The sequence below is a fragment of the Aptenodytes forsteri genome, unplaced genomic scaffold (assembly GCF_000699145.1).
Source record: "Aptenodytes forsteri isolate BGI_AS27 unplaced genomic scaffold, ASM69914v1 Scaffold340, whole genome shotgun sequence".
Classification (NCBI taxonomy): domain Eukaryota; kingdom Metazoa; phylum Chordata; class Aves; order Sphenisciformes; family Spheniscidae; genus Aptenodytes; species Aptenodytes forsteri.
The window spans coordinates 1,262,848-1,289,282 of NW_008795441.1; the positions used below are offsets into that span (position 1 = coordinate 1,262,848).

The following is a 26,435-nucleotide window of genomic DNA, read 5'->3' on the forward strand; positions in this document are numbered from 1 at the left end:
CCCTGCGCTCGCCGCCCGTCTGGTAGCGGGCGCGCGGCGGGGGCCTGCCTGTGCTGCAGCCCCGGGCGCTGCCGCGCTCGCCGACGGCTCTTCGCTCTGCTCCCCTCTTCCAGATATGCACATGATGGTTGCCAGACCAGAGCAGTGGGTGAAACCAATGGCCGTCGCCGGCGCAAACCAATACACCTTTCACCTAGAAGCTACAGACAATCCAGGGGCCTTGATAAAAGACATTCGGGAGAATGGGATGAAGGTGAGGGGAGCGTAGGCTTGGCGTAGCGCATTGCGCTCGGCTTAACTAACTGCCGTGTTTCTGGTGAGGAAAATCCCATCATTGCAGTTTTGGTTGGTCAGAGATTGGCTCATGGGGCCCCAACGCTCTTTGTGCACAAAGTCAGTCTTCAATTTTAGTTTAAGAAAAACAGGAATCTTTATTTAAAGCGGCCCGTTCTTACTGCACTTACACAGACACATAATTGTTTTCCTAGGAGTTTGCACCCAGCTCAAGCCAATCTTGCTGCGTGTGTGTCATCCTAAGGTGCACGTGGATTTGTCTTGCCTCTCCTGCAGGTTGGCTTGGCGATCAAGCCTGGCACTACAGTTGAACACTTGGCACCTTGGGCCAACCAGATAGACATGGCTTTGGTGATGACGGTAGAACCGGGATTCGGAGGGCAGAAATTTATGGAAGACATGATGCCAAAGGTAAACTAAGTTTCTCTGTCCTTATTTATTGAGCTTAAAGCTAATGGACAGGATGGAGTGTAGCGGTGAATAAACCTTGTCTGGGTGTGTAAGAAGCTATACGTAGCCGTAGCAGCTGAGTGTGGATCTCAGTGCCAACCTTTTTATACTGTTTCTCAGGTTCAGTGGCTGAGGACACAGTTTCCCTCGTTGGATATTGAAGTGGATGGAGGAGTTGGGCCCGACACCATCCATAAGTGCGCAGAGGTAAGAGGCTGGAGCAGAGCAGCATTCTCAGTCACTGTGCTAAGAAACTTAATCATCCCTCGGAAAATAAAGCTTAGGAGGAATTGCATTTTGACCGTTAGTTTTCAGAGGGAACGGTAAAGCGCACTTAATACCAAAATCTACTCGAGGTCTAATCTTGTGCCTTTTTTCAATAGTGGCTGCTGAAGCCTCCCCTAAGCTAGAGAAGCTGTTTGTTTCTTGTATGTTTGGGTAAATAGGAGCAATGATGAAGAGATTGCCTATTTGGGGAAGAGCTGTCTTTTCTGAACTTGATTTGTGGTTGTAGTTAGAGGTATGTTACCTGTGTCCCACAAATAGCGCTTGTTTGTCCACCAGCCTAGAATTCACTACCTCCTTACGTGTTTTACAGCAAGAAAACGCTTTAAGAAGTGAATCTGTTCCGTGTTATTGAGTGGGTGTTTAATGTCTTTCAGGCAGGTGCAAATATGATTGTATCTGGCAGTGCTATTATGAAGAGCGCAGATCCAAGATCTGTGATCAATCTTCTAAGGAATGTGTGTTCAGAAGCAGCTCAAAAGCGCTGTCTGGATCGATGAGACCTACCCAAGCAGTGGTCAAGAAGGCTCTGTGCATGCAGGAGAACCCTTGTTTCTCGTGCGTAAGGGAGGGCTGGATGAACATTAATTACGGAAACTTGCTGCTGCTGAACAGGGGAATCATTCCTTCGCTACAATGAAGCAAGCAGCAGTGAAAAACATTCTGGCTGTCTTTCAGGGTTGGAAATGCAATGGTTTGAACCTGTCTCTTGATTCTGTGGAGGCTGATTTGATGGCACAACCTGTGACGCTGACTGGATTGAACTAAACTTCAGTCAGTTTTTTGCTTGCTAGAAGAGTGTAGCATCACCACAAGCAATCTCTCTTGTGGAAGACTCTAATCAAACTGCCTTCTGCTGTCTGTATTTTGTCATTTGATCTGTGCATTCCTACAAAACTTTTCCAATATCTGCATTAAACACCCCTCCCTTGGTGTGGCAAGTCTCTTTTAAGCTGACTGTCAAAAATGAGTGGTTTTGGGAGTAAGTTTGGGAAAAACAGAGTTTAAGAGGGCGAAAAAATCCCATGGATGCTAGAAATGTTCCTGTGTTCTGTTTTTACTGCATAGAAGTTCTTGACCTACATAAGACAAGCATCAAACAAGTCAGTGCAGCATCTTTACCAGGTCACAAACTGGAAAATACCTTCTTATTTACCTTTCAAAGAGCCAGTTAAGACAGCCGTGTCTGAAATTCCCGGAAGTGATGGAATCGCTTTAAAACCCTACAGACAGATGGTTAAAAAACTTTATCTTGACCCACAGCCTCCTTGGTTTGTACATATGCCTGAGTAAATGATTAAGATAGATAGCGAGATACAGGAATGTTACCTACGGAAGTGATTTCAGTGGAAATGCACTGCATGGAGATGGCTCTGTAAAACAGCTTAACGCTCCTCTTAGTTGTGAAGCCAAATAGTTCTCATACCTTCAGTTTGCTTGTGCCGACTTTGCAGCCTGGCCTGTTTGGGCATGTGAGAGGTGAGAGTTAAAACCCACTAGAGGAAGGCCTGAGCAGGTCATTTTAGATAGACCTGCTTCCCATGGCTCTAATTAGTATTGCTGACTAGTTTAATATTTCATGGTATTCTGCATGGTATTTTTCCCTTTAAATTGTAATTACAGAAGGGTTGCAAACAGTCTGCTGCCCCAGGGGAACAGGCCAGAAGGCTCAACAGCTGCAGCCAGTCCATTTCCACAAGGCCAAAGTCAAATCTGCTGTCCTTGCAGCAAAGCTGGGCACGTCACCTACCAAATGCTGAGGCAGTGCTAGAGCTGATGCACCCCCTTCTTCTCAGCCCAGGACCTGTGAGGTGTCCCACACATAGGTCTCCGCTCAGTGGCTGTGGAAGGAGGCAGCTGCGGTACAGCATGGGTCACTGCTGTTGTTCAGTAGGAGGAGCTAGGGCTAGTTCAGACAATCTAGACAAGTGTCTGAAATGGCTAAACTACTTTTTCCTGTGTGGTTAATTGTGGTTTAGGTGAACAAATGTCTTTGCTTCCTGTTTCCACTTGCAACCCCATTTGAGAACTAGCAAAAGAAAAATGGAGTCATCTGGACCTACTGCACTGAAGACATCTTTCAGAAGAAGTTTGCCAGAAGAAGGCTTGGCTAGGAAAGGTAATAGGCCAGATGGCTGTTAGATGTGTTAAAGCAGCTTATTCGTACTTCTGGAAGGAACCTGTGTAGAGTCTGATACAGTGCGCATAGAGAAACAGTCACTGCTCTGGTATCTAAAATGCAGGCCAAGCAGCCACAAATGGACTATGAAAATGTTGGTTTAGGATTTGGAAATGTGGCTTTTCACGCTATTGAAAGCAGTAGGACAACTATAGTATCTTTGCCTCCTGCAGTTGACCTTAAGCTGGTTTGAAAGGGTAATCAAACTATTTCTGCCTTCTTTTTTTTTCCTAATTAACTGGGGGGGCGAGGATGTCCCAAAGTCATGCTAGTTAATTGACGGTACTATGCTTTGTTCTGAGCATGGAACCATAGGTATGTTTTCTTTCACAGGTTGTAATCACTGTCATTGTTTTAAATCTGGTAGTTTGCACTTCCATTGGCTCTCAGGTTAGGAGTGTCATGGGGGAGAGAAATTACACACACAGTAAAATTACTCAATTGCTTCTTTCCCTCTAAATCCCACCCAGGTGGGTTTATGCAGCTGGCTACTACTGCAGCAGCTTTTTACACATCTAAGGTTAAATCTGTTAGTGACCACAGAGCATCCATGGAAGTAACAGTAATGATACTTGTTCTCTTAATCTTAAGACTGTTCCACTTTCTTGCCTTTATACATTAACAGAAGTAATCTGTTAGGCTCTATTTAGGCCTGTCCTCCTGTACTCGGTAACATAACCTCACAGTGGAAGCGCCACAGCCGCAGGACTTGAACCGAACACTGACATGAAAACCAAAATGGTATGGTATCCGCAGGGCCAAATAAACCCCAGGACCGTTAGATGTTGCAATACTCTGATAAAGCAAAGTTTCAGCAACAAGGGAGGGCACAGTCTGGTGATACTAAGTCACATGGTCTAGAGCGGTCCAGGGTGATCTGACAGAGCAAAGGCTCTGTCTGCAATGGACAACAGGATAAAAGAAAGTGATATAGCTGAGTAAGGCTGGGCTTGGATGTGTGCGCCACAGGGTGGTACAGCGCACATCCCTGAGCAAGATTAAAAAACTGCAGTAGACACACACACACAGCTTAATTTTAATAGGGCTTAGAAGTTTGTATTTTTACTTACAGTCCATTAAGGTCCTGGATGCAGCGATGAAGCGTTTAAACCCTCATAGCAGCAGGGAGCAGAACATAAGTGGCCTTAAAAAAATGCCTCAACTGAAAATGGTAAACAAAGCGCAAGGGAAATTACTTTCTTTGTGAAGCTGCAACACCCCAGTTTCATGCGTAGGGGACCATGCTGCATTATGTTTAAGTTGGTATTTCACAGTCAGCCTTTGTAATACCTTCAGCCACAACATTAGGAGCAGCACTGACAGCTGTTTTCATAGCTTAACAGCCAAAAGACAAACAGGTTGGGTTTGGGGTTTTTTTCCTGTTGTTTAAAACTTTGAAAAGAAAAGAAAACAAGCAGGGGTTTCTTACACATTTTATGGCTTCAAGCATGAGCCTGGCTCTGAGCTCACTCCCACCACCAGCAGCTTCCTCACGACCCCAATGCAAAAACCGTCTGGAGGTGGGAGTCCAGCTCTGCAGGGAAAAGGGCTGCAGGCAATAAACGAGAGTACTAGTGCTGATCCAGCTGCATGCAGCACAAGGAAGGAAAATGAAAGGAGAGGGCTGGTCCTGTGACCAAGTTCAGTTAAGCGTTTTCTAACCTTGTCCCAGTAGGGAAATGGGGCTACTGAAAAATTGTGTGCCTTGCCAGCTGGAGCAAAGACGCAGAGTAGAGACAGCGAGGACAGGGCACAGCACCTGGTCTGCTACAAGAAGGTGGCATATGATTAGAGGTGCTGTGGGTGAGGGGCAGCCTGGGGCTTCGCAAAAAGCATCTCGCTTGACATGCGCACACAGCGTTCCCCATCTGCCCCTGCCAGATGAAGGGCTGCTGGAGGTAGGCAGGCAACATGAGAAAAGCAAATGCAGCCTGTTCTTGGTTACCCCTCCCTGCTGGCCTTTGCCACACTTGCATGTGCTGCTCACCTGATGGCAGAAACCTGCGCACCACTAACACTTGGAGAGCAGCACCATGGCAGAGGCATGGGGAGGAAGAAATGCTCTGGCACAGTTCTCTGGCTGTGCAGTCGCTCAGGCAGCTCTTCATGTGAAGGCAGTTGCAGTTTGCTGTCACAGGTCTAGCCAGCTGAGAGGCAGATGTTAAGAGAAAAGACTTCTGATGGTGGTGGGGTGGGGATATGACCAAATAGACATTTTTATAGTTTCTCCAGGGATTTTTTTTTCAGTCTCCAGGGTGCCCGGCCTTTCTTTGGCTAGTCTTTTTATTGCTGCCTTGTGAGGCACTAGGTGATTCCCACAATGGCTGACAAGAACATCTAAAGAGGGGACAAAGAAAATGTGCTTACCCTTGCTTTTATCAATAACCACTTGTGCAGCCCCTGCAGCTGGCAAGGTAACAAGTAGCTGCTTCAGGCCAGCACACTGGAGACTGGCCCAAAAGCAACACAGTGGTTCAACAGGACACCACAGCTGGGAACTGAACATCAGTGCAGAAACAGCTTCACAGTCCACCAGGCTGACCAAACTTGGTTAATCCAGCTCCTTTCGCACAGGTTTTTTTAGCCTCATTTTAAAATCCTTCCCTTCCCACCCCCCAATCTAGAAAAACACTCTCCTCTTGCTCCTTCCTGTAAAATGCCGGATTGCATTTCCATTTCCTGACAGCACCTTCAGGACATGTAAGGCGGCTAGCCAGCTGGTTTACTTGGTCTGTCCCATCTCTTAAATTGCAGAAACTCCTCACACTGCCCCAGGGATCAGACAGAGCAGGAAGCCTTGACCTTACAACAAAGCTGGGTGAGAGCTGGTCAGATCAGACATCTTAATGAATGGATACGGGTGTGGAAAAGACCTGCAAAGCATTTGAGACATAAAACTTTCAGAAACCTTTTCCCAGCAGCAGGTGCACATGCAGGACAAGAGATGGAAAAATCCACCTCTGTATTCAGATGCTGGGGGGAACCTTAGCCTCACAGCACCAGCGCAGCTTCAGTACGACAGCAAAGCTTAGTGCCGCTGCCACTTCAGTGTGTTTGCAGATCCATTCTTGGGCCAAGCAGGTCTCTGTGCCAAGAGGGAGCATTGCTGCCATTTCTTCACTTCTAAAAGGCCATCAAATTCAGACTATATACAACATATATAGAAATAACTTTTAATTAAAAAACCAACCTTGCATCAAAGATTATTGTATCAGACATTGAGGCAAGATTCAAGTTTAAGACAAACCAGTGTTAAAAAAGTGTTTAAAAAAATAATCAGAATGTGCAATAAACTACAATGTAGCAATAGGCTGTAGTGTTGAAACTTTACTGAACTGTTTTCAGATGCCCAGTGTATAATTCCTGTCGTTTTGACTAAAAAAAAAAAAATTGATGCTAAAACTGGGTCATCTGTCCAGTGCCATTCCAGATATTACACGTGGAAGAAAATTTTGCACAAAAACAGAGACTCCTATAAAATTGCCTTCAACTGTCCTACACAGAAAAACTTCCTGTTGATGAATTATACCTACGTTCAATGTTTAATCTTTGTTAATACCTCTTGAGATTGCAGATACATTCCAAACTATGCTATTTAGATGCAAGTTTAAACAACTTGCTTTTGTTTCCTCACTGTGAACTCGCTGGGAAATTAAAAATCTATCTGGAATCACAATGGAAAGCTTTGGGACTTTCTTCTTTATTGGTCTTCTAGACATCAATCACCTTTTCCTTTTCAGCTAGTCACCAAATGTTGGCATACTTACGAGACTCTTACAAGGCACTGTACAGAAATTTGGACAAGACTTTGTCTTTTAACATATTAAAGCAAAATATTATGAGCCTCATTAGCTACTGAAGGACGAAGGAAGTAAATGACCCAAACCACAATATTCAAAGAGCTGCGCCACTGATTTGACTCTACTCCTCTTTCCTTCCATTTCCCTATACCCACATGACTGAAGCAGAAACCCTACTTTCTGAGTAGCAGATATATCGACTATTGAAATGCAATGGTCTACTTCTATCTTACTGCTTGAGGACACCTATATGAAACATGCCCTGGCACTACTGAGAGCTGAGTACAGATTTTAAGCTAGATGCAAGGCTTCCAAAACGCCTGCTTTGAAACTGCTGGTTCTCACTTACCCTTATCTTACGCATGGGTTACACACATGCATTTAGAGAGGCAGATTTTTGCCCCATGGTCATGCCACACAGGAAAATAATCTGAGGCTATCGCTTTTCCCTACCATTTTTCCAAGTAGTTTTTCTGTGTTCAGTTGAAGTTGTTGGTTAAGGTAGACAGCATATCCTGCTGCACCAAAATCCACTAGAACCAGAAATGCATTTGAAAACAAACAAAACAGAAAAGGATGATTATTAACAAATGTGGCAATATGACAACAGAAAGTGAATGGTGCCAGCAATTTATGCGCGCCCACTCCCGACACTGGGAATATTAGACTTCCAGCTTGAAATAATTACTTTCTCTTGGGGTTCAGGAAGAAGAAAGTGTTGTCTTTGGGATTTATCCTGCCTGTTACAAAGCAAGAAAGAAAATATATTATATGCAGCTAACATACAGGTTTCGAATTGTGCTGTCATATGCTGTGTGAACAAGAGAGATTTTACCTTACACTTTTCTCCACCTTAATTGGCTTTCTTAATGAACCACATTATTCCCTGTCACCTTTGTTTTCTTGTACTGTTGATTCCCAGGCAAACATTTTCGCAGTCTTCTGACTCTTCGGTAGATTGTTTTCTTGGTGGATGGCCATTGTCTGGCGAACCAATGGGTGTGCATGAAGTACAGAGAGAGTCGCTGGGAAAAGCTGCACTTGACATTTCAGTCTGATTCGTTATTTGATCTTGGCACAGTAAAGCTTCTACCTCTTCATCTTTTAGTGGAAAAACTCGAAGTTCCCACAGCCCAGACTGAAAGGAATCAGAAGGGTAGGAGTGAGGGTGGAAAAAGAGAGAAGAAGGGAAAAAGGATTTCAGTTGAGTCTGAACCGATTAGCTATGTGCAGAATGATCTGCTATCAAATAGCAAATGAGTGTCTGTCTTTACAATGTTTGCAGGGCTTTTCAGATAAAGAATACGACAATGCTAGGCACCAGCTGTCAATGTAGGCTGGCTTCATACAGTTTTGAACTAGTACCAGAGCTACCGTTGAACAGGCACAGTACAGGAAGGGGGAAGCTCTTTTCCATGGTGCTAGACCATCAGGATACCTGACCCCATAACGATCAGCCCCATCTGGAACCCTGGCCAACATCCCTGAGAAAGGATCCATCATCCCTGAACCGAGGCCTGCCATACTCGCCTCTAAAACATGTGCCGTGTGTGCTGAGCAATGAAATTTTTACCTGTTGATAAATCCTGGGCTTAATTCATAAAGCATAGCAATCTAGTTCTAAACAGGAGTGCTACATTCAGTCTACGTTAACTAGGGCGACAGCCTGAGATTCTGATCAGTGAGACAGGAGGATATGTTCACGTTCTTTGTTTTAGGTTAGAGACAGTGGTCACTGAAGACCTGACCAGACCCGGAAGCTATTGGAATCACCCACCTTCGCTTCCTGGCTCTCCCTGCAGAGTTGTGCAATCCCTGAACAAACAGAGCTGTGGGCTTCCGAAGTCAAGTCAGGAACAGGTTCAGCAGCGCAATGCAGCGAGGCACAGGAGCTGCCGTGGTGGTCTTTCTGCACCGAATCTTGGCTGTGTCGTCCGTCAGCATTTTTGCTGTAAGATCTAGAGCAGGATAAGAGAGTCTTACGACCTGCCCTTTCACATCACCAGGCACAGTTTAGATTTTCTTTTCAAAGTGTTCAGTTTCTCCATACATGCTACCTACACTCTACTTACTTAAATCAGAAGAGCAGATGAAAACACACATGGTTCTTGACACCCTCATTGTCACAAGCCAAAGCAAAAGAGTGCTATGTGGAGGAGCTAACTGGATAAAACAGGGCTGGAACAGGCACACTCTGGCTGCAGAACAGCTGGTGGCTGGTCCCACTCCTGCGGCTTGCTCCACACGATCACCAGAACGGTAATTTTGGACAGAAATCAGTGAGCCGTGGGCTGTTCCCACGCGGGTGAACACGGCATCATTCACAGGAGCCTGCGGAGTCCACACTGCACTGTCAGCAGACTGTGCCAATGTAACTCGAGAAGAAACAGCAGGTCCTTGGGCTCCCCCTCCCCTCCTCTGCTCTGGACTCATCTCCAAAGCAGTCAAAATAATTTAGTAAGATTAAAAATGTTGACCTTGCCTTTAACGCAAATTTGAACTAGATGTAAAATACTGGCACACATCTTAAATGCCAGGTGGAAGTCTGACATTGCTCATGTCAACAGTAGTTTTACTTCTGAATTCAAATAGCACTAAGATTTCACCAAGAAGTTCATAGAGTTTCAAAATTAAGGGTACATATAGAACTTGTATTTTTCAGTACACCTTCTAAAGTTTTTTTTATGTTCAAAATGGCTTAAAATGTAATTCCTTAATACGGTTTAGCTCTAATTTTATCCTGCATTAAAAAAAGTTATCTTTGCATATATATTCAGTGTCATGGTTCACTTTCAGCCAAGAGTAGACACAAGCATATGATAAATAGCAGAAAAAGTTATCCCAGCATTTATAGGATGTTTTTTGTCCTGGCAGATTCTGAAGTTATTTATGGGAATCACTTTCCCAGAGCCAAATTGCAGATACAGCTTTATGATGTTTGCTCTTACACGCACTACTTTTTGCAGGACTTTTAGGGGTTATATTTAATTCTGATGAGTTTTGCACCAGACAACAAGTCTGTGATAATTAAACTTTTTCACACAATGACTTTTTTTAAGCATAAGGTCCCTGGCACAGCTCAGGACCCTTCAATAACACATCTCTGAATGCAGTGGACTTTCATCTAAGTCAGGTGAGTGAAGAAGGGCTCATGTTACAGTCGGTGGCTAAAGTCAGAGTAACTGGGAGAGGCACAAACTAGCAGAGCTGTGTTCAGTATGGGGGTAAGATTTTTATTCACTAATACCAGGTCACTAACATGCCAAATTTCTGTAAGTATGCATGCTTCAGAACTGCACGGCCTTCCCTTTCCAGCCACAAAACCAAACATACCCGGTACTGTCCCTGACGAGTTAATTAATGAGGAGTGCCCTCATTTTCAAAGTCCACTGTGACAGCATTTCTGAAACCGCTGCACCGACAGCCTACACCAGTGGTTCAATAGGAACGCTCTTTCCAAGTCAATACACCTGCCTGCTATTCCTTCTGGGCCAGCGGCTCTGCTCCCACAGCGACCACCGTGCTCTCTCTCTTTTTTCATACTTTGTATGACGTAAGGAAAAAACTTCATCTGACAGATCTTCTATCTGTAACGAAATACAGGGATAGCTGCTGCTGTAATTATGAACATCACTAGAAACAAAGGCAGCCAATATTATATAAAATTCTGCAAAGGTCTGTTCAAACAAGAGGACGCAACACAACATATGCTTGCAGTATAAAGGCACATCAAAATACATGTATTCAGCTTACACTCTCACTAGAGCTCTAGTATATGGGGTGCTGTCACTTTCACTTTATTTCTTTACATGTCTGTGGTTGATCTGAATGGATATAGAAATTATACCCCCCATGCAACTAACACATTTTTCTCTATGGTGGGAGGCAGAAAATTAAGAGGACAAGTATTCATTTGCAAATCAAGGCAGTACTAAAAAGCACATAATAAAGACAAGCAAAAATTCCAGGAGTTTTCAGAGACTGCTTTAGGAGGAGGCTGGGAGGCAGCAGGATTTGCCAGGTGCTCTTTAAGCACAGAGAAATAGGTCTGAGATCACCAAGGACTTTGATAGCTCCACTTTGAGAGGAACTCAGCAAACCTGAGGTGCCGCATTCCTGGTACGAAACCAAGCAGAAAATGGTTTCTGCTTTGAAGAGACTATTTCTTAGCAAGTGATTTGCACGACCCCGGTACAGCTTAAAAACAGCCCTAATGTGGGTACTTTAACTGCTCGTAGTCAAACAAGAGCCAGCTTTTTAGGTAAAACTCCTCAGCTGTAGCTATCACATCTGACCTTCACTTTGAAAGAGCCATCTTCTTTTTTCCATTGGCAGCACACCAGAAGTTTGCTCCTTAGACACGGCTGGGCGAGGAGCACTTTGCTGCCCTTCCCCCTCACTCCCCAGATGGCTGGGCGAGCTCTTGGCTGGACCCCTCCAGCACAGCTCAGGGTTATTTCAAAGTGCTCCAAACCATTCAACCTCTTCAAAGTTCACCTAAAAAGCTAAGGTTGGCGAGAGCATGAATGCTGCAGCCATGGATTTTTATGCCAGCCGCTCCCAACTCAAAAGCAGAGAAATTCTAGGAAAGAACAGTTCCTGGTCATAGAAGCTGTGAAGCAGACCTGGACAAGAATTATACCAATAATCAGGGGGTCATGGAAAATAAATTAAACTTTGTCTATGAAGCAAAATCCTCAGCGGTCTTATACAAGTAACACCATTTATCTTCTGACCGAGTCTGATAAAATACAGAACTAAACAGAGAGTCCTCACTGCAGTGCCAGATAGAGCCATACAATATAGGTTACATTGTCAGCTGGAAGTACTCCACTCCAGACAACTAACAGCCCTGAGGTTTTCTGCAGAAGCCATTCTTTGTATCAAGTCTTGCAGCACTGAGGTAGTTCATGACCATTTTGTGTACAAATGCAAAGTATTACAATGCATTTATGCTGCTGTAAGCATACCTGGTAGTGGCACTCAGCTTGCCAGAGCACACATTTCCAACCTAGGCGGCTGGTCGTGAACTACAGCCCCACAATGAAACTCAACTGGGCCAGTGAAAAGGATCCCAAAGACTTCAGTGCGGTCTGAAACAGCCACACGACCTGCTTCCTAAAACTGTAGCTGCCCGGTTCCTCCTCAGCCCAGCACTCAACAGGAACCTTCAGACAAACAGGCCTGCTTTGTTTGCCCATCTCATGACTGCTTTTTGAAGACTCCTCATTGCTTTTATTTATTTATGTTAAACACAAACCACTTTGTTAGCTGCTGGTTTCCTTTCATGCAAGCCAACTTAATGTGTTTCCTCCTCTCTCTGGAATTCACCAGCTCTGTCACTTGGATGGCATTGGTGCAGGGCTGCATCTCAGTTCAGATTCTGTCTTTCCAAGGTCAATGATGTATAGCGTGAAAGTGAGAATTTTATGAACTACAAAAGTGCTATTCCCTCAGGGAAAATTCAGGATTTTTCTGTGTGCTCAGATTTCCTTTGAAGTGGAAACAAAAGATAATTTTGAAAGAAAAACCTAGACTTTGAAAATACTTTTCTTAGCAAATTGCCAAAACTTTTCATGCTGGGAAGAAACTTCATTTTTAACAAGCTTCCTTTAAAAAAATCAAAGTCCACATTCCACTCCAAGCGAAGAGTTTTGAAAAATACAGAAATAAGCCTTACTGTTCCTTTTCCATAGCTGATGATAGCAGATTTAACTACTTGTTTATTTTAAATGAATTTTACCCTATTCCATTGAAGACTAACAAGTAATACATTTTCTTATTTAAAAATTATTCTTTTTTCTACGGATAAAATCACATTACATCAGAGTAAAAGGTCTCTACTTGGTTCAGTACAGCCTCTGCCCCTCTCCAGCTTTGTAACACTTTATATATTTCCTCGACCAACTTTAGGTTAATTTAAAGCTGCTATAACTGGAGAAATTTGATATTTTTTTTTCCACCACTAAGGTTAGTTTGAAAGAGGACAAAAGAACTGTCATTCCTCAGTGGATGGATCTGGCAGTGATGTTGAGAGAAAAGACTATTAGGAAGGCCTGTTTGTGAGGCATGTCTAATGATTTCACTCAAAGAAAAAGACTTAAAACAAACTAAGATTTGGATCGCCCCCCATCACATCTAGTTAAGCTACAAGACACTGTGCATTAATGTTGAATAGCACCAGGAATATTTCTGAAAGGTTCTCAAAACAACAAAGTCTGTGTTTCAGTGTTTGGCTTCACGGGAAACACTGAGTCATAAGCCATGAAAACACTTATGCAAAACTAATTACCCACCGAATTATTCCAAAGTATTTGTCATTACTAAAACAACTACAAAATAAACTTGAACATTACTTTACAACCATGCCTTGCCAGAAACTTTAATCTGGACAAAACAAATTAAAAACAAAATAAAACAGGAAAACCCGTGCCACACCCTCCCATGCCTTAAAGCAATAACAGACTGCAAATTCATACATGCAAATCAGGAAACTCAAATGCTCTATTTCCAAAAACTAAGTATTTTTAGAGCAAGTTATAGAGCAGACATAGATAGTAGATTAACTTTTGCATTGCCCAACTGTTATGTTTGTCCTTGTAAGGCAAAGTTTCCAGAAACAAAAATTAGGCACCCAAAAAGGTAAGCTTTTTGTACTCAAACAAAGGCACGGTGAATAGGCCTGATTTTCAGAAAGTGCTGAGTTCCCGTCCTTGGAAGCGTGGCTCCTGTGGAACATGACAAATTTGGGACCCCACATTTTTTTGTAACTTGTGGAAACTTTGTGTGCAAGTCTACTGCATGGATACAGGTTGTTGCATTGAAAGCCTTCAAATGAAGGGGAGAGAGAAGGGGCGGGGGGAAGACATCAAGTAGAAGTCCCTAACTGCTGGTTGACACAAGGACAACTCCACAAGTTTTAAATTTAGCCATGCAGAAGATAGGCAGAAAAGAAACTATTACAGTACCACCACAGGCTGCTATGCAGTGGAAAGCAAAGAAAAAACTTACTTTATATAAAAGCAGAAAGTACATTTTGCCCTCTTTTGTCCTTCACAAATGATCTACTGAAGCTAGTTTTGATTTCAGTACAAGGAACAATTTCAAGAGCGTCAGAGAGTGTGAGTGCAGAAAACGCAAAAAGGTAATGCTGCTGGTTTCTCATGTCTTTTTTCAAGCTTACTCAGCAACAAATCTAACTTGGCCTAAAATCTAAAGCAAGGAAGTAGAAGAATTATGATCAGACAACCACCTTTTCTCAGTACTCTGAAAAACATCCAAACCAATTAATACGATCCCAAAAGAACGGGGGAAAATTGGCAAAGGATGATTTAGACAAACAAGATCTTTAGCATTTTTCTCTTGTCCAACATCTCTCTTCTCTCATTCTACCCGGCAGCTGACAGGCAATACAGAAGCAGTGGACCACAGCAGGAGGCAAAGCTGCTTTATTGTTAACTCAAGTTATGTCCTGGCCAAAGGATGAATCATACAGGATCAACTAGTCATGCCAAATACAAACGTACTAAACGGGAGGGCTACTAAACGAGTGATTAGCCCATGAACTTCACAAAGAGACACCCTTAAAGTCCATTCAGCAAAATACGCTGAAAGTATGTGAGACAAGTCATCTGTATGGGATCTGAAATCTAAACAAGAAATCCAGAGTCCTCCAAGCAAGTCTCTTGAAACCCTGAAGACAAATCACTGTTGAAATTCTTTTTTTTTTTCCCCCCACAGATACCAGGATGGAGAGAGAGCAATGAATAGTACATTCTCAAGGGACAGTGTGCCCTTGCTGCCTTATTAGTTATTCTCCAAATAGTTTAATTAAATATCCTCGCAGGAGAGTTCTCCTGTGTATGTAATTTGACCACCTCACTACAAAAGAAGATCAGGCATGTTTCCTGGTAGCAGAGACTGTACCAAACCAAAAGGCGGTGGTGGAGCTGACATAAATCTGACTACGCGATTTCACAAGAATTTCTCAAGTGCATGCAAAAAGGCAGGGACAGAGTTAAGTTTTTCTCTTCCTTCCAACCCAAGAGTATGGTGCCAAATAAGTGCAACCACACCAGGTAGGGAGCTGAGTCCATGATGCTCTCCTAAAGGGAAGGTTTGTTTCCATGGAGCAGGCAGCTACAGACCTAGTAAAACTCCGAGGAAGCTAGTGCCTTTGTGGAGAGTGTATTTTCTACGCCAAGTGAGTGGCATAATGATTTGTTTACTGTGTTTAGCATAACCTTCTGTACTGCTACCCAAATGCAAATCTTTTGCTACTACTAAGGCACTTAAACCCCAGTTGTAGAGGTTCTCTGAAAAAGGAGCTCGAGAACAGATATTGTGGATGAAGGTAGGAATACAAGTCCTACATTACAACAGTTGATAGTGGCCTATAGCAGAGACCGGAGGGAGACTAGAGATGTCCAACGGACAGCAAAACTGGCAGGTTTGTGGAAAAGGAGCCACAAAAATATTGGAAGGACAGAAAACCAGCCTAGAGACCAGACCTGGTGGTACGTTCACACTGGGGTTAGGAAATGCCTTGAACCCCTGATTAGGGGAGAAAGGAACCTGCAGCTGCAAACTCTACAGACATTCCCTGGAAGAAAAAGGTAGATTCTTATGTCTGGAGGAAGCAACAGTAGCACATGATGTACAAACTTAGCTCAACAGGCAAGCAGGAAATGCTGAAGGTTACGTTGTTCCTGACAAAGCAGAAAGAAGAAAAGTTGCTCCCAACAGGAGGGTTGCAGGAAAATGAACCCTGGGAAGAAAACTGAGGAAACCTGCTGGGCCCACAGGCAAAACGCCAAATTACCTCCTGAAGAGCAACAGGCTATGGGAACTGGCCGTGAAAGAAGAGCATGAGAGAGGACAGACATTATAGCACAGGTAGCCCCGAAGAGACAGTCATGCTGGGAGACCCAGCATCACAGCGCCCAGGAGCAGGGAAGGCGGAGGCCTGACCAAAGGGTCCTTTTGGGAGCGCTGACTGTGCCGACAGCAAGGGACAGAAGAGCCAAACGAACAAGTGAACAATGATTATTAATGGACATACTCACATTTCTGTCATCTACGATAGGGTCGAGTAGGTTGGGATAAGACACATTTTCACAATCCGATACGTAATACTTTATTTTTGAAATTTGAAACTTACCAGGATTTGCATGAAGTCAGTGACTTTGGAAAATATATACCGATTATCCCAATTATATATTATGTCTAGTTTAATTAAAAACTGGTAGTTTAATTAAATTCAGCCTACCTCTTCTTCATCTGCATGAGATCTTTCTAAAGGTTGAAATTCAACAACTCTCCAGCTAGAAATGAGACAAGGAAAGTCAAATTAATTTACCTAAATGCTGTTTCATTACATTGTTAGTTATTCCTTCTTCAACACTGGTTGTGCTTCAAAATTTCTTTCAAATAAAATAATTTCAAATTTAAGGTGCTGATAACAGATGCCCGAAATTTAGATTTTCCTTTCCCAACCCAATATGTAACCTTTCCTTTTCCCAACACAGTCTTTAAGCTATCCAATAGAGTCTTAATAATATTTTTAGCTTTAAAGACAATATAAAAGCAAATACACACTAGAGATTTAAAATATGGAACAATTGCATTTAGCTATTTCAGGCAATTTGCTAGTAGGCCACTGAATTACAGCACAGGAGATCAATTACCCTGTTTTAGCAATCTAAAGATGTTCTTTTTCTTAGGGGGAAAAAAAAAAAGATGTCTCTAGAATCATGGATTATAGGTTTACACTGTATTGAAAAAGTTAAGCTTATTCTACTGTATCAGAATGGATAAATTTTAAAAATATATACTAAAACCAGTTCTGTTTAATTCACTGAAAATAGTTAACTATTTTCTTATGAACCATAACACACAAAAAAGAACAACCACCAAATAACCGTTCAGAGCATGTCAGCCTAATGGCACATTTAAGGCCACGAATATCACTACAATTAAGATGATATAAACCCACTTCTATTTTCAGCCAGTCTGTGCATCTGTCACCTCCCTGTGTGTATCAGACTATTTCCCTTGTGCTATCAGCTGTCCAGTCTTCCCACCACTCCAGTCACACAAATTGAAGTGCACAGAAAAAAAACACCCGAGCACATGAAAAGATCATCTTAATATTATAAAATTATCTAACTACATGTTAACAATATTCTTAGTTAACGTTCTCATGTTCATTTTGGTATCTTCTTTGCAACTAAGGAGGTCATGAACAAACCTTGGGGTAAGGATTTCTTTGTACTGTAGTTTCTCCAACTTTGATGGTGCCACCAGTGACATTGGAATAACAATGTTGTCTATATCATAGGAGCTCTCACTTCTCAATCTCCTCCTGGAGTTATGCTGCATAATATAATCAATACAAGAGGAGATTCATCAGCTCAAATCATACGAACTACATGTTAGCTGAGAAACATTAGAACTGCATGAGGAGAAAGTCTTGTAACTTGAACACATTTTCTAGTGGCCTAATGACTTCTGACTTCCCTCCACTCCAATGGAATCAACAAATCTTAAAACTATCTCATCTCTGAGATTTAGTTCTTGCTGGCATAACTCTTACTGAAATCAGGTGGGAGCTTCCCTTCCTTGATTTCAGTTACAGTTAATTCTGAATACTTATGAGAACTTTGAAGTTAATGCTGCCTTCTTCATAATGTTCAGTCTACAAAGATGACCTTCTATAATCTTATCTACTAACCTGTAACCCAAGTGGTTCTTGTGTGATACAATTATGAATTCCAAAAGAATGAAGCTACATTTAGCAGTGAAGAACAGCCTACATGGAAAGTGGTTTTCTGAAAGATGTGCAAAAGACAAACTGAATTTCTTTGTCGTGATCATAGTAGGATTCCTGGTGGTATTCTCTGCCCACTAGTGCATGGAACCTACTGGGTCAAAAACTGAAGTTCCTAGATTACAGGAGAAAGTTTAGTTTTAAATCATGATACATTCCATATTTCAAGATCTCAGTTTTTAGCTGAACGTTGATGGAAGCAGTCTATTCTAAAATGCTCATTTAGTTGTTCTTTGACAATGATCTGCTCAAGCAAGGGAAAAAAGGGAGTGTGCATTGTCAAAACTGTTGAGGACGCAGATTTAAACTCAGCTCTCCAGGAGTCATCACCAGATTGAAACATGACGACTTACAGAGCACCAGTATACCACTAGGCTTAGCAGAACCGTGGGACTGAAATCTGAATATTATTATGAAATTCTCAATAAATTCCAATAAAACAAAGTGTGTTTCTGCAGGGACTTCACTGAACCAGAGCTGTGCTGCTCCTCAGCAAATTTATATACCAGAGACTTTGCCTGTAGTTTTGCACAAAAGGTTTTAAATAGTGAAGCTGAGAGTTAACAAATTCTGTGACTATATTTGCACCGTGAAGCCATGTTACGTAGCTGCACCAAGAAAAAAGGGTCATAAGAGCCCTTGTGTAAAACTGGGAACATAAATCACAGTATATTTAATGAAATTTGGGAAAAAAAAAAAAAGAAAGGCCCAACACCAATAAACTAAACTTACACTCCAGTTATATGATCTGCAAAATTCTTTTAGAAGGAAGTATCCGTTTTAGGAACACCACATACTCACTTTGGAATAACTTAATGTAATCCACTTAATTCACTGTAAAAATGCTCTGTACTGTAATTTAACACTAGATTAGATGTAAAAGGCATGTGTTTTGGATTATTAATTTGCACAACTCTGTTGATATTTCAGTTAAGACAGTGATACATTTTTGGTTTACCTGTGATGAAGTGCTGTGAGTGGGCCTAGATGTCGCATTGACATTGGTCACGGCAGCAAAACTGCTATGGGATTCTGGTTCTGCATGTTGAAAGGAGAATGTCTCAAACCTAGTGTTACGTTCGCCTGTCACAAAAAATAATAATAAAAAAATGCATACTGGCTGTTGTCTATTAGACTAAAGATATTTTTCCATACAGTAATAGTAAAGTCATTTCTAGAAACCCACAGCTAACCACTTACGATTTAACGAATACTAAAAAAAGCCATCTAAATAAACACTTGTTACTCATCCTGTCATTGTTGTTCCACAAAACTCATCCCTCTCCTTCTATGAAGGATTTCTTCTCATGGAACCAGCTTCATATGGGCAAATCCTGCTTCTTTTTTCAGAAGCTGCCATAGACTACACACACAGCAAATGCAATCAGACTTCGAGGAATGCTCCTCAGTGTTCCCTAAGAGCGCTTCCCTAGCTGGGCTGCATCTCACTAACGTACCAGTTCATTAAGCACTCACTGAAGGCTTCTTCCTTGATAAATGATAAAACAAAACTGGCAGCAAGGGTAACAAATAAAATTAGTTTCTAGATCTCCATGTGGTCCACTGCTCCAGACAAATCGTAATTCTTGTTTACTCTTATTCAGTCCCAGTGTAAGCAGCATTTAGGGGGATTCGGAATTTAACCACCTGTGTTCTGCTTTCCTTCTACCTTAATTTCCAGTAAGAAAAGAGAACTCAGATTTAATATACCAACTAACAAAAAGAGTCAGTGTATTTCAACATGGAAAAAGAGGTAAGACTGATCCTAAAGACTGTATTGCACAGGCTGGGTCAAGAACATGAACTCTCATCTCCCAGGCAGCTCTGCAACTCCCTGGCACACAGCTTTTATTTTTGGCCTTGTTCATCAGGCTGACCTTCCCCATGGATAATTTCTCCTAGACAGAGCCCAAATTAGGAATAAATATGTAGTACTACACCCGTAGCACTAATAAGCTAGAACTTATGCTGCTGCTCATGAATACACCACATAACAGTTTTCTGGCATTGGGAAACTATGATCCCTCATAATAAAAGATTGCTTTTTTCTTCCATTAACTCAAAGAACTAAATACTATTGGCAAAAGACTAATTTTAACTTCAAAAGGTTCATACCAAGAAGCTTTCTCTCTTACTAGTGCTTCCAAGTAACTCCAATTGTTGATCTCAGTGTGCATGACACTTAGGGAAATAAAGTGGTTGCAAGAAACACTGTGTCAGCATCCACCTTTTGGGGACCAGTGGCTGGTTAGGGGAGCGGGTGGCATGGAAAAAAGGATCACTGATGGCGAGAGGGGACAGGGCACAGCACCCCCGGCAGAGACAGGCACAGAGTGTAAGAGAAGACCATACAGCAAAGGAGAGGACTGCAACGCACAAGGGGAATGATGCAGAGAAAAAAAACTTCATCTAAATGAGAGTTTTCAGTATGTCCAAAACCACCTTTTACTCTCTTCTGTAACTTTCTAATCAATAGGGTTTTTTGGTTTGGGGTTGTGGTTTGGTTTTGTGTTTTTTTTTTTTTTTAAAATAGATCATGATTTTTTGTTAAATCGTCTCTGCAGTAATTCCCGTATCTCCACCTCTATTGCAAGATTACACTAGCAGTTTTACCTGGATATGCAACAGAAGTGTATTTTTCCACAATGTTAACTGATCATTTATATCTTTTAATTCTTTCTTGGGGGAAATTTTAAACTAGTATAGTTTGTCCTCTTACTCAGTGATTTATTTTTCAACTGTCTTGTGAGGAATTTTGCCAAAAGTTTGCCAAAAGTTCACATAAATGAACCTGTAACAGATTCTGTTAGGTTTTACATTCTAATAGCCTGGAGAGGTAAGATGCTATTTATCTTTACAATGGTACGCTGAATTTTTTGTCCCTAAATTATCACATTATTCTACAGAACCTTCAGAGCACTTTCTATTAACTTACCAAGTACTGAAGTACAGATTCAATGGCTTAAAATATAAAGATAACAAGGGTGAAAACACTAATAAGCACTGGCTACCCACAAGTCCTCTTAACAGTCTGGAAGGAAACCAGAACCACAAATGACAGTATACAACAAATGAAACATAGCTGACCAAAGATGCCAGGAATAGTAAATGTTTGGTTGGGCACGTGATTTGACTGATAACTTTGCAATTCAGTTTGTTTCAACTGACTACTATTAAAAAAAACCCTTCACATTAAAAATAATGACACCCAGTATGAGAAAAACGCAGCTGGACTGCTGAGCAGTTTCCTTTAAGAGTATTCCAAAAATAAAATACAGAAGCTTGTCTCATTTTGTAATACATACTCAAGAAGAAAGAGAAAGATTACTATGCTTTAAAATAGCACATTATTTTTCATGGTGTCATAAATCCATTTCTTCACTCCTGTAAAGTTTCATATAGTATCCTTTTTGGAGACAACTTAAAATTCATTCTCAAAGCCCAGTGATAACAAACTAATTTATACAATACATATTTTTGAAGAAGTAGTGCCATCTTAAACAATACCATTTTTCTCTTACCTACTGCTGTCTCACTTAGATGTCTTTTCTTTCTTCCTTCTGACAGCTGGTCAGATGTTCCTGACACCGACTGAGATTTGGAATTAGATAAACAGCCACTGCTCCATTGTTTGACAGAAACGTTATGTTGATTATAGTCTAACAACAGAAAAAGCATGTATCGAGTTGAAAACTTATTTTCCATTGGTGCAATTTACAGGCAATCTCAACTGCTGAACTATTTATAATGGAAAAAAACAGACTTCTGGATAGGAATCCAAATAGTAAACAGTACTGCAGTCAGGCACCTGTGTCTGCAGAGAACCCACAGTCCAAACGCCCCCCCCACTTGCATTGCTGCCCTCCTGCGGCTCTGATTGGATCATTTCAGTGCAACAAAGGAGAACCTGACACTGCGGTCTGGGAAGAGATTCCTCTGCCACGTAAAGCCCTAGCTGGTTGCCTTCTCTGATAACCTGCTTTGTGGTAAGTTTATAAATTGAACCTCTCCAGGGCAGAAAGTACTGGCAAATGAATGAGAAACGGTCTTGCAAATATTAAAATGTTTTGCTTTACATACCATTGTCTGGAGATACTTTAAACTCCACTCCTAAAGATGAGGTATCAACAGGTTCTCCTTTGATGTCATCCTTCCTTAATAATGTTTCAAAGTATATGTGAAGAGGAATATCTAATAAAAAAAAGAAATCCAAAGGGAATGCAGTCTATATCAGAAAGATGGCAACCTATGAGCCAATGAATTATGCATTATCACTAAAGGTCTAGGAATCGATTACACAACACTATGTATTATAATCTACGAGCAATATTGCTGCCTTGAGTCCTTCAACTCATGAAGAGCAGCAGTGCTGAGTAACTCCTGCGAGGACCAATCGCTTGTCTATATAGCAGCAGTGTCTTCACACAGTCAAGCTGAAGACAATATAGGAAAACACGTCCTGAAACTGGTGAGAGCCAAAGGAAAACTTGATGACAATATCCCAAAAAAGCCCAGCCAGACATTTCAAAGAAGTGATTTTTGCATGAGTAAATAAGAAAATTTGAGGCAAGGTAATTCTCAGCAAGATAGTTATTGTACGAGTGCTATCCTCCACCCTAGGCAAAGACCTGTAGTCTTTTCTATCAGTTATCTAAGTAGTATACTAGATAATCTCCAGTAATTGCCTGGAGGTAAGATCTCGAGGTACCTATCTTTCTATTAACAGGAAGTGAGAATTATGCCATGGTAAAAATAAGTCCATTTTTGGCTGTGAAGCTACACTGCCATATGTGCTGACCAAGGCAGTAAGCTTAAGTGGTTCCAAGCTCTCCAGCACTAAGAGCTTCTAAGGGCTGACAAGACAACTCAGATCAAGGTAGAACTCAAACCTAAGGAATGCTCCTGAACAAATCCCAGTTCAGGCACACACACTTAGTAGATTAAACACACTTTTTTTGGTGTTCAAAGTCAAAGTAAGAAAGAGCGAGGTTGTCTTACTCTGGAATAAACTATGTCTGTACCTGCAATTACTCCAGAATTGTTATTCACAAAAACAAACTCTGGAGGGTATCAAGTGAGAGTAAGACTGGGGTCTTCCCTTCTTGACTAACTCCTGCACAAAACTCTGCATGGTGCAGAGCACACAGTGCACTTTTCCTGTAATCTGAAAAGCCTTCAGTTCAACCTTTTGCGTACAGGTAATTAATGCTTTTGGAAATCGTTACCGCTGGGAGCCTAGAGGTAATTTCAAGGTACATTCCTTCTTTCTCTCTCTGGCAAAGGCTACGGCAGGGCAATGTAATTCATTTCCCGAGGGAGTTCTAACCAAGAAATTAGTCTGCAAAACATCTCAAGTGGTAAAGGAATTTACCCACTGTTGTAAGGCAGGAAGGCTTAAGAAAAATAGGTCTCTGTCTGAAAAGCCTTTCCGGAAACAACATTACAAGAAAGAAGAGAAATTAAGTAGAAAGAAATACGTCAACATGAGAAGCAGGCTTGACGACTATTATGTTCAGAATGAGAAGAGGTCTGAGGGCAGGGCCAAAGGGTGGGCATTAAACTATTTTTATTTACATACAACCTTGGCCTCATTGCCTCATGTGCCTTCAGGACTTGCCTGGACAGAAACTTTCAACATATTTTGCTAACTAAAAAGAATAATTTATTTCAATTTGATCCAGATCTAACTAGATATTTTTTCACAAGACTAAAGGCGACCTGTAAAAGGTTGTTTCCCCCCAAGGTTTTTGCTGTGTTTCCTATTCTACTGAGCAAAACATAAAGTAGGTCTGAAAGGTTTATTAGTCACAACATTTAAGTAAAGAAATAAACAAAACATTTCTCCTGTTCTTTTCCTAGGGAATCACCTGGATGTCTCAGATTTTTTTTCTTATGTGCTCCTGTATCTTAATTAAAAGGGCAGGAGCGTTTGTTCCAGTTTATCCGCAGGCTACGTACAGAAATACCAGAAACCCAAACTTCTTAGATGCAAACTACAATTTTGCAGTTATCGGGGTGCAAGTTTAAAGAGGCGCTTTTATGCTCAAGGGATGCTGCAACCACTGACATACTTCTGGTCAAGACCCTTGGTAATATGGAAACTCTGAAGGCAAGACTTAGAACCATAAGGACAATTATACTTCCAGAAGCCTGTACACTAGTGAGCCAGTCCCACTGCACTACATTACTACGTTGCTTGCAAATTATGATACTCCTTTGAAAGTAAAAAATAGGTACAAGAGAGAACAAGATCTGAATCTTGAATTTGAATCCCTCCTCGCACACTGAAATATCAGACTCCCAGAGTTTCAAAATGGAACAAATAGCAATAATATTTTTTAAAAAACAGAGGAAATGAAACCAAGAACCTTTTCTTCTACACTGCTGAAAAACTTTTTTTTATTCAGAAGAAAGTGGTAAAAGATGTGGGCACACCACAAGTAGTATTTTAAGAGAAGTTATCCCTCTGGAAAGGGATAATTAAGGAAGCTGCAAAGAAAACATGAAACTGAATCAGGCTACCTTACCAAGTTGGAAAATTTCTAGCATGCTTTTATTCTTTCATATGAAAGAAAATGACAAATAGACTAGTGGTCTTCATGAGGAGGTAGAGACAGCAAAGTACACAAAGCACAGACTAGCCTCCCTCAAAAACAAGGACTGCATCTGAGCAGGAGGATCATAGGTCTAGCACTTTTCTCCTGTCTCAACTATTATTAGCAAGGCTAAGGCTGCTTGAAAGAGAATAAATATTCCTCAAAAGAGAGATGTTTTTGGTATCGGAATGAAGCTAAAATAATATTTTTCTTCCTCCATCCTGGCAAAGTGACCAACAGTAGCCATGATGCAATCAGAGCCTTTCATTTTTTTCTTTTCATGATGATTAGTCTGTTTTCAAGGAAGAATATTTCAATATTCTTGTTAAACTTCCTAGTCTCTCTTCAAGGTAAGATAGGAATAAATGGAAGGGTCATGGCCTTATATGACCATCTTTGAACAGACTTCTAAAGAAACACTTAAAAAACCCACCCCAAAACATATACCCTGTGGTACAGTGAACCATGCATAGAAGCAGAAGCAAGGAAACAATCTGATTAGTGACACAAGCTGGCAGTCACCCAGGAAGTGTGTGGGGACAGCTCTCTGCAGGGATTTGGGAACTACCGTCTAACACCCCTGGCTCCTGTCCAGCTGGGCTGTCAGAGTCACAAGGTTAAGTGATGGAGAGCGTGTGTAAAGAAGAAAGATTTAAAAAGTGTTTTTCTCTCCTCTCCAGAGAGTCCCTGCTGACTGGGATGTTTGCTGTTGCACTCCTGGAGTGAGTGTTTTCTTCCCCCTATATGCTCCTCAAAATAAACTCCTCTATCCCATACATGGGATGTAAACCCTCGTAAACCTGCAAGACTTGAGACCTTCTCAGGATTCCATGTCCACACTTGGGTCTCCTCTACTGGCCAGTGACAAGTTCTCCAAACCCAAGACTTACGTTAATCCTTGACTTCCTAATACCAGGCTGGAGTGTATACACTGTCATTCTGGGAAGGCAGTGGGTTTGATTAAAGACTCAAGCAGTTCCATGGAAGTCCCAGCCTCACGTTCAGGATTATTTTGCGGCAAAGCAGCCCCCCAGAACAGCAGAATTCCTGTACTGGTCAGCAACTACCTGACAATAGGTTTTTCCTAAAATAATAATAAAAAAAACCCCCACACCCAAATCCAGTAGTATCTGCTGGTATCGAATCCCTTCGGCTGTTAACAGCACCGAATATGCTATTTTGAAGCACGAAGTGCTGTCAAGTTGCACCTGCACTAGTTTCAGGGCTATTAAGAGTCAGAAAAAACATCTGCATTATTGTTCAAAAAGATTAAAGAATCAGATGACAGAAACCATAAACTTCAAAGATCACCAAAAAGGCTGACTACCACAAAAACAATTAGAAAAACTAAATAAAGCTTTTTGGACCTAGTCCAAAGGGCCTGAACTGAAAGTTGCTCATGAAAACAACACAACCAAGGTATGGTAGTGTGTTGGCAGTGTGTTGGCAAAAGCATCGTCTAAAGGACTAACGCTGACTCAATTAGACATACCACGAAACACGCAAAAACCACCTTAACCAAAAATGTTCCCCTGACCAGTTTTTCTTGGTTGTAATCACGTTACTGATATGGGAAATCTAGAAGGTGTATTTTTCAAATGTCAGGATGAAGTTAAGATTTTCATTTAGTCTAAACTCACATATTTTGCCAGTGTGAGGTTTTCTCTAAGAGAACTAAGTTCTAAAAATCACTCAAAAGAAAAGTTAGTCCATAAACTCTACAGCTCTCACAAGCACAACCACCCTCTGTTAGAGGCACTGCATTTGAGTTACTTACCTGAAGGGAATGATAAGACTGGATGGAAGGAAGAGTCCAGCTCTTGCACATAATCTAGTATTTTAGATTCTGCACTGCACTCACTACTGCTGAAAGCGGAGGCTGGCACCATACATGGTAACTGAGTTTTATATGGAAAGGAGGCATCTCTAGACGGCGAAGTCTGTGAGGATACACAGAAACAAAGGTTAACTTCTCCTTTACTCAATTCCTTCAAATTAGACCA

The 26,435-nt window shown here is 41.6% G+C and overlaps 2 protein-coding genes across 2 annotated transcripts in view; one reads left to right on the forward strand and one right to left on the reverse strand.

The window, feature by feature from the left end:
- Window positions 1–107: 107 nt before the first annotated feature.
- RPE (ribulose-5-phosphate-3-epimerase) lies at window positions 108–1,980 on the forward strand. Its single transcript, XM_009281070.1, has 4 exons — window positions 108–253; window positions 571–705; window positions 865–951; window positions 1,407–1,980. The coding sequence occupies exons 1-4, from the start codon at window positions 116–118 to the stop codon at window positions 1,527–1,529; spliced, it is 483 nt and encodes a 160-aa protein (XP_009279345.1). The 5' UTR covers window positions 108–115; the 3' UTR covers window positions 1,530–1,980.
- A 4,218-nt stretch (window positions 1,981–6,198) lies between these two features.
- KANSL1L (KAT8 regulatory NSL complex subunit 1 like) overlaps window positions 6,199–26,435 on the reverse strand; it is a 60,162-nt gene continuing 39,925 nt past the window's right edge. Inside the window, exons 6-15 of the mRNA XM_019472537.1 lie at window positions 26,210–26,372; window positions 21,917–22,027; window positions 21,358–21,495; window positions 18,795–18,919; window positions 17,258–17,382; window positions 16,277–16,331; window positions 10,483–10,595; window positions 8,786–8,966; window positions 7,844–8,146; window positions 6,199–7,748 (exon numbers count right to left, since the gene is read on the reverse strand). Coding sequence (XP_019328082.1) covers window positions 7,898–8,146; window positions 8,786–8,966; window positions 10,483–10,595; window positions 16,277–16,331; window positions 17,258–17,382; window positions 18,795–18,919; window positions 21,358–21,495; window positions 21,917–22,027; window positions 26,210–26,372 — 1,260 coding nt within the window. The 3' untranslated portion in view covers window positions 6,199–7,748; window positions 7,844–7,897. The remainder of the gene's footprint in view (window positions 7,749–7,843; window positions 8,147–8,785; window positions 8,967–10,482; window positions 10,596–16,276; window positions 16,332–17,257; window positions 17,383–18,794; window positions 18,920–21,357; window positions 21,496–21,916; window positions 22,028–26,209; window positions 26,373–26,435) is intronic.

What these genes read in the sequence shown, in the direction of transcription:
- RPE (XM_009281070.1), top strand. Translation starts at nt 116, where the DNA reads ATGCACATGATGGTTGCCAGACCAGAGCAGTGGGTGAAACCAATGGCC. An exon ending in TGGAAGACATGATGCCAAAG is followed by an intron (nt 706 to 864) that starts GTAAACTAAGTT and finishes ACTGTTTCTCAG; the next exon opens with GTTCAGTGGCTGAGGACACA. An exon ending in CCATCCATAAGTGCGCAGAG is followed by an intron (nt 952 to 1,406) that starts GTAAGAGGCTGG and finishes AATGTCTTTCAG; the next exon opens with GCAGGTGCAAATATGATTGT.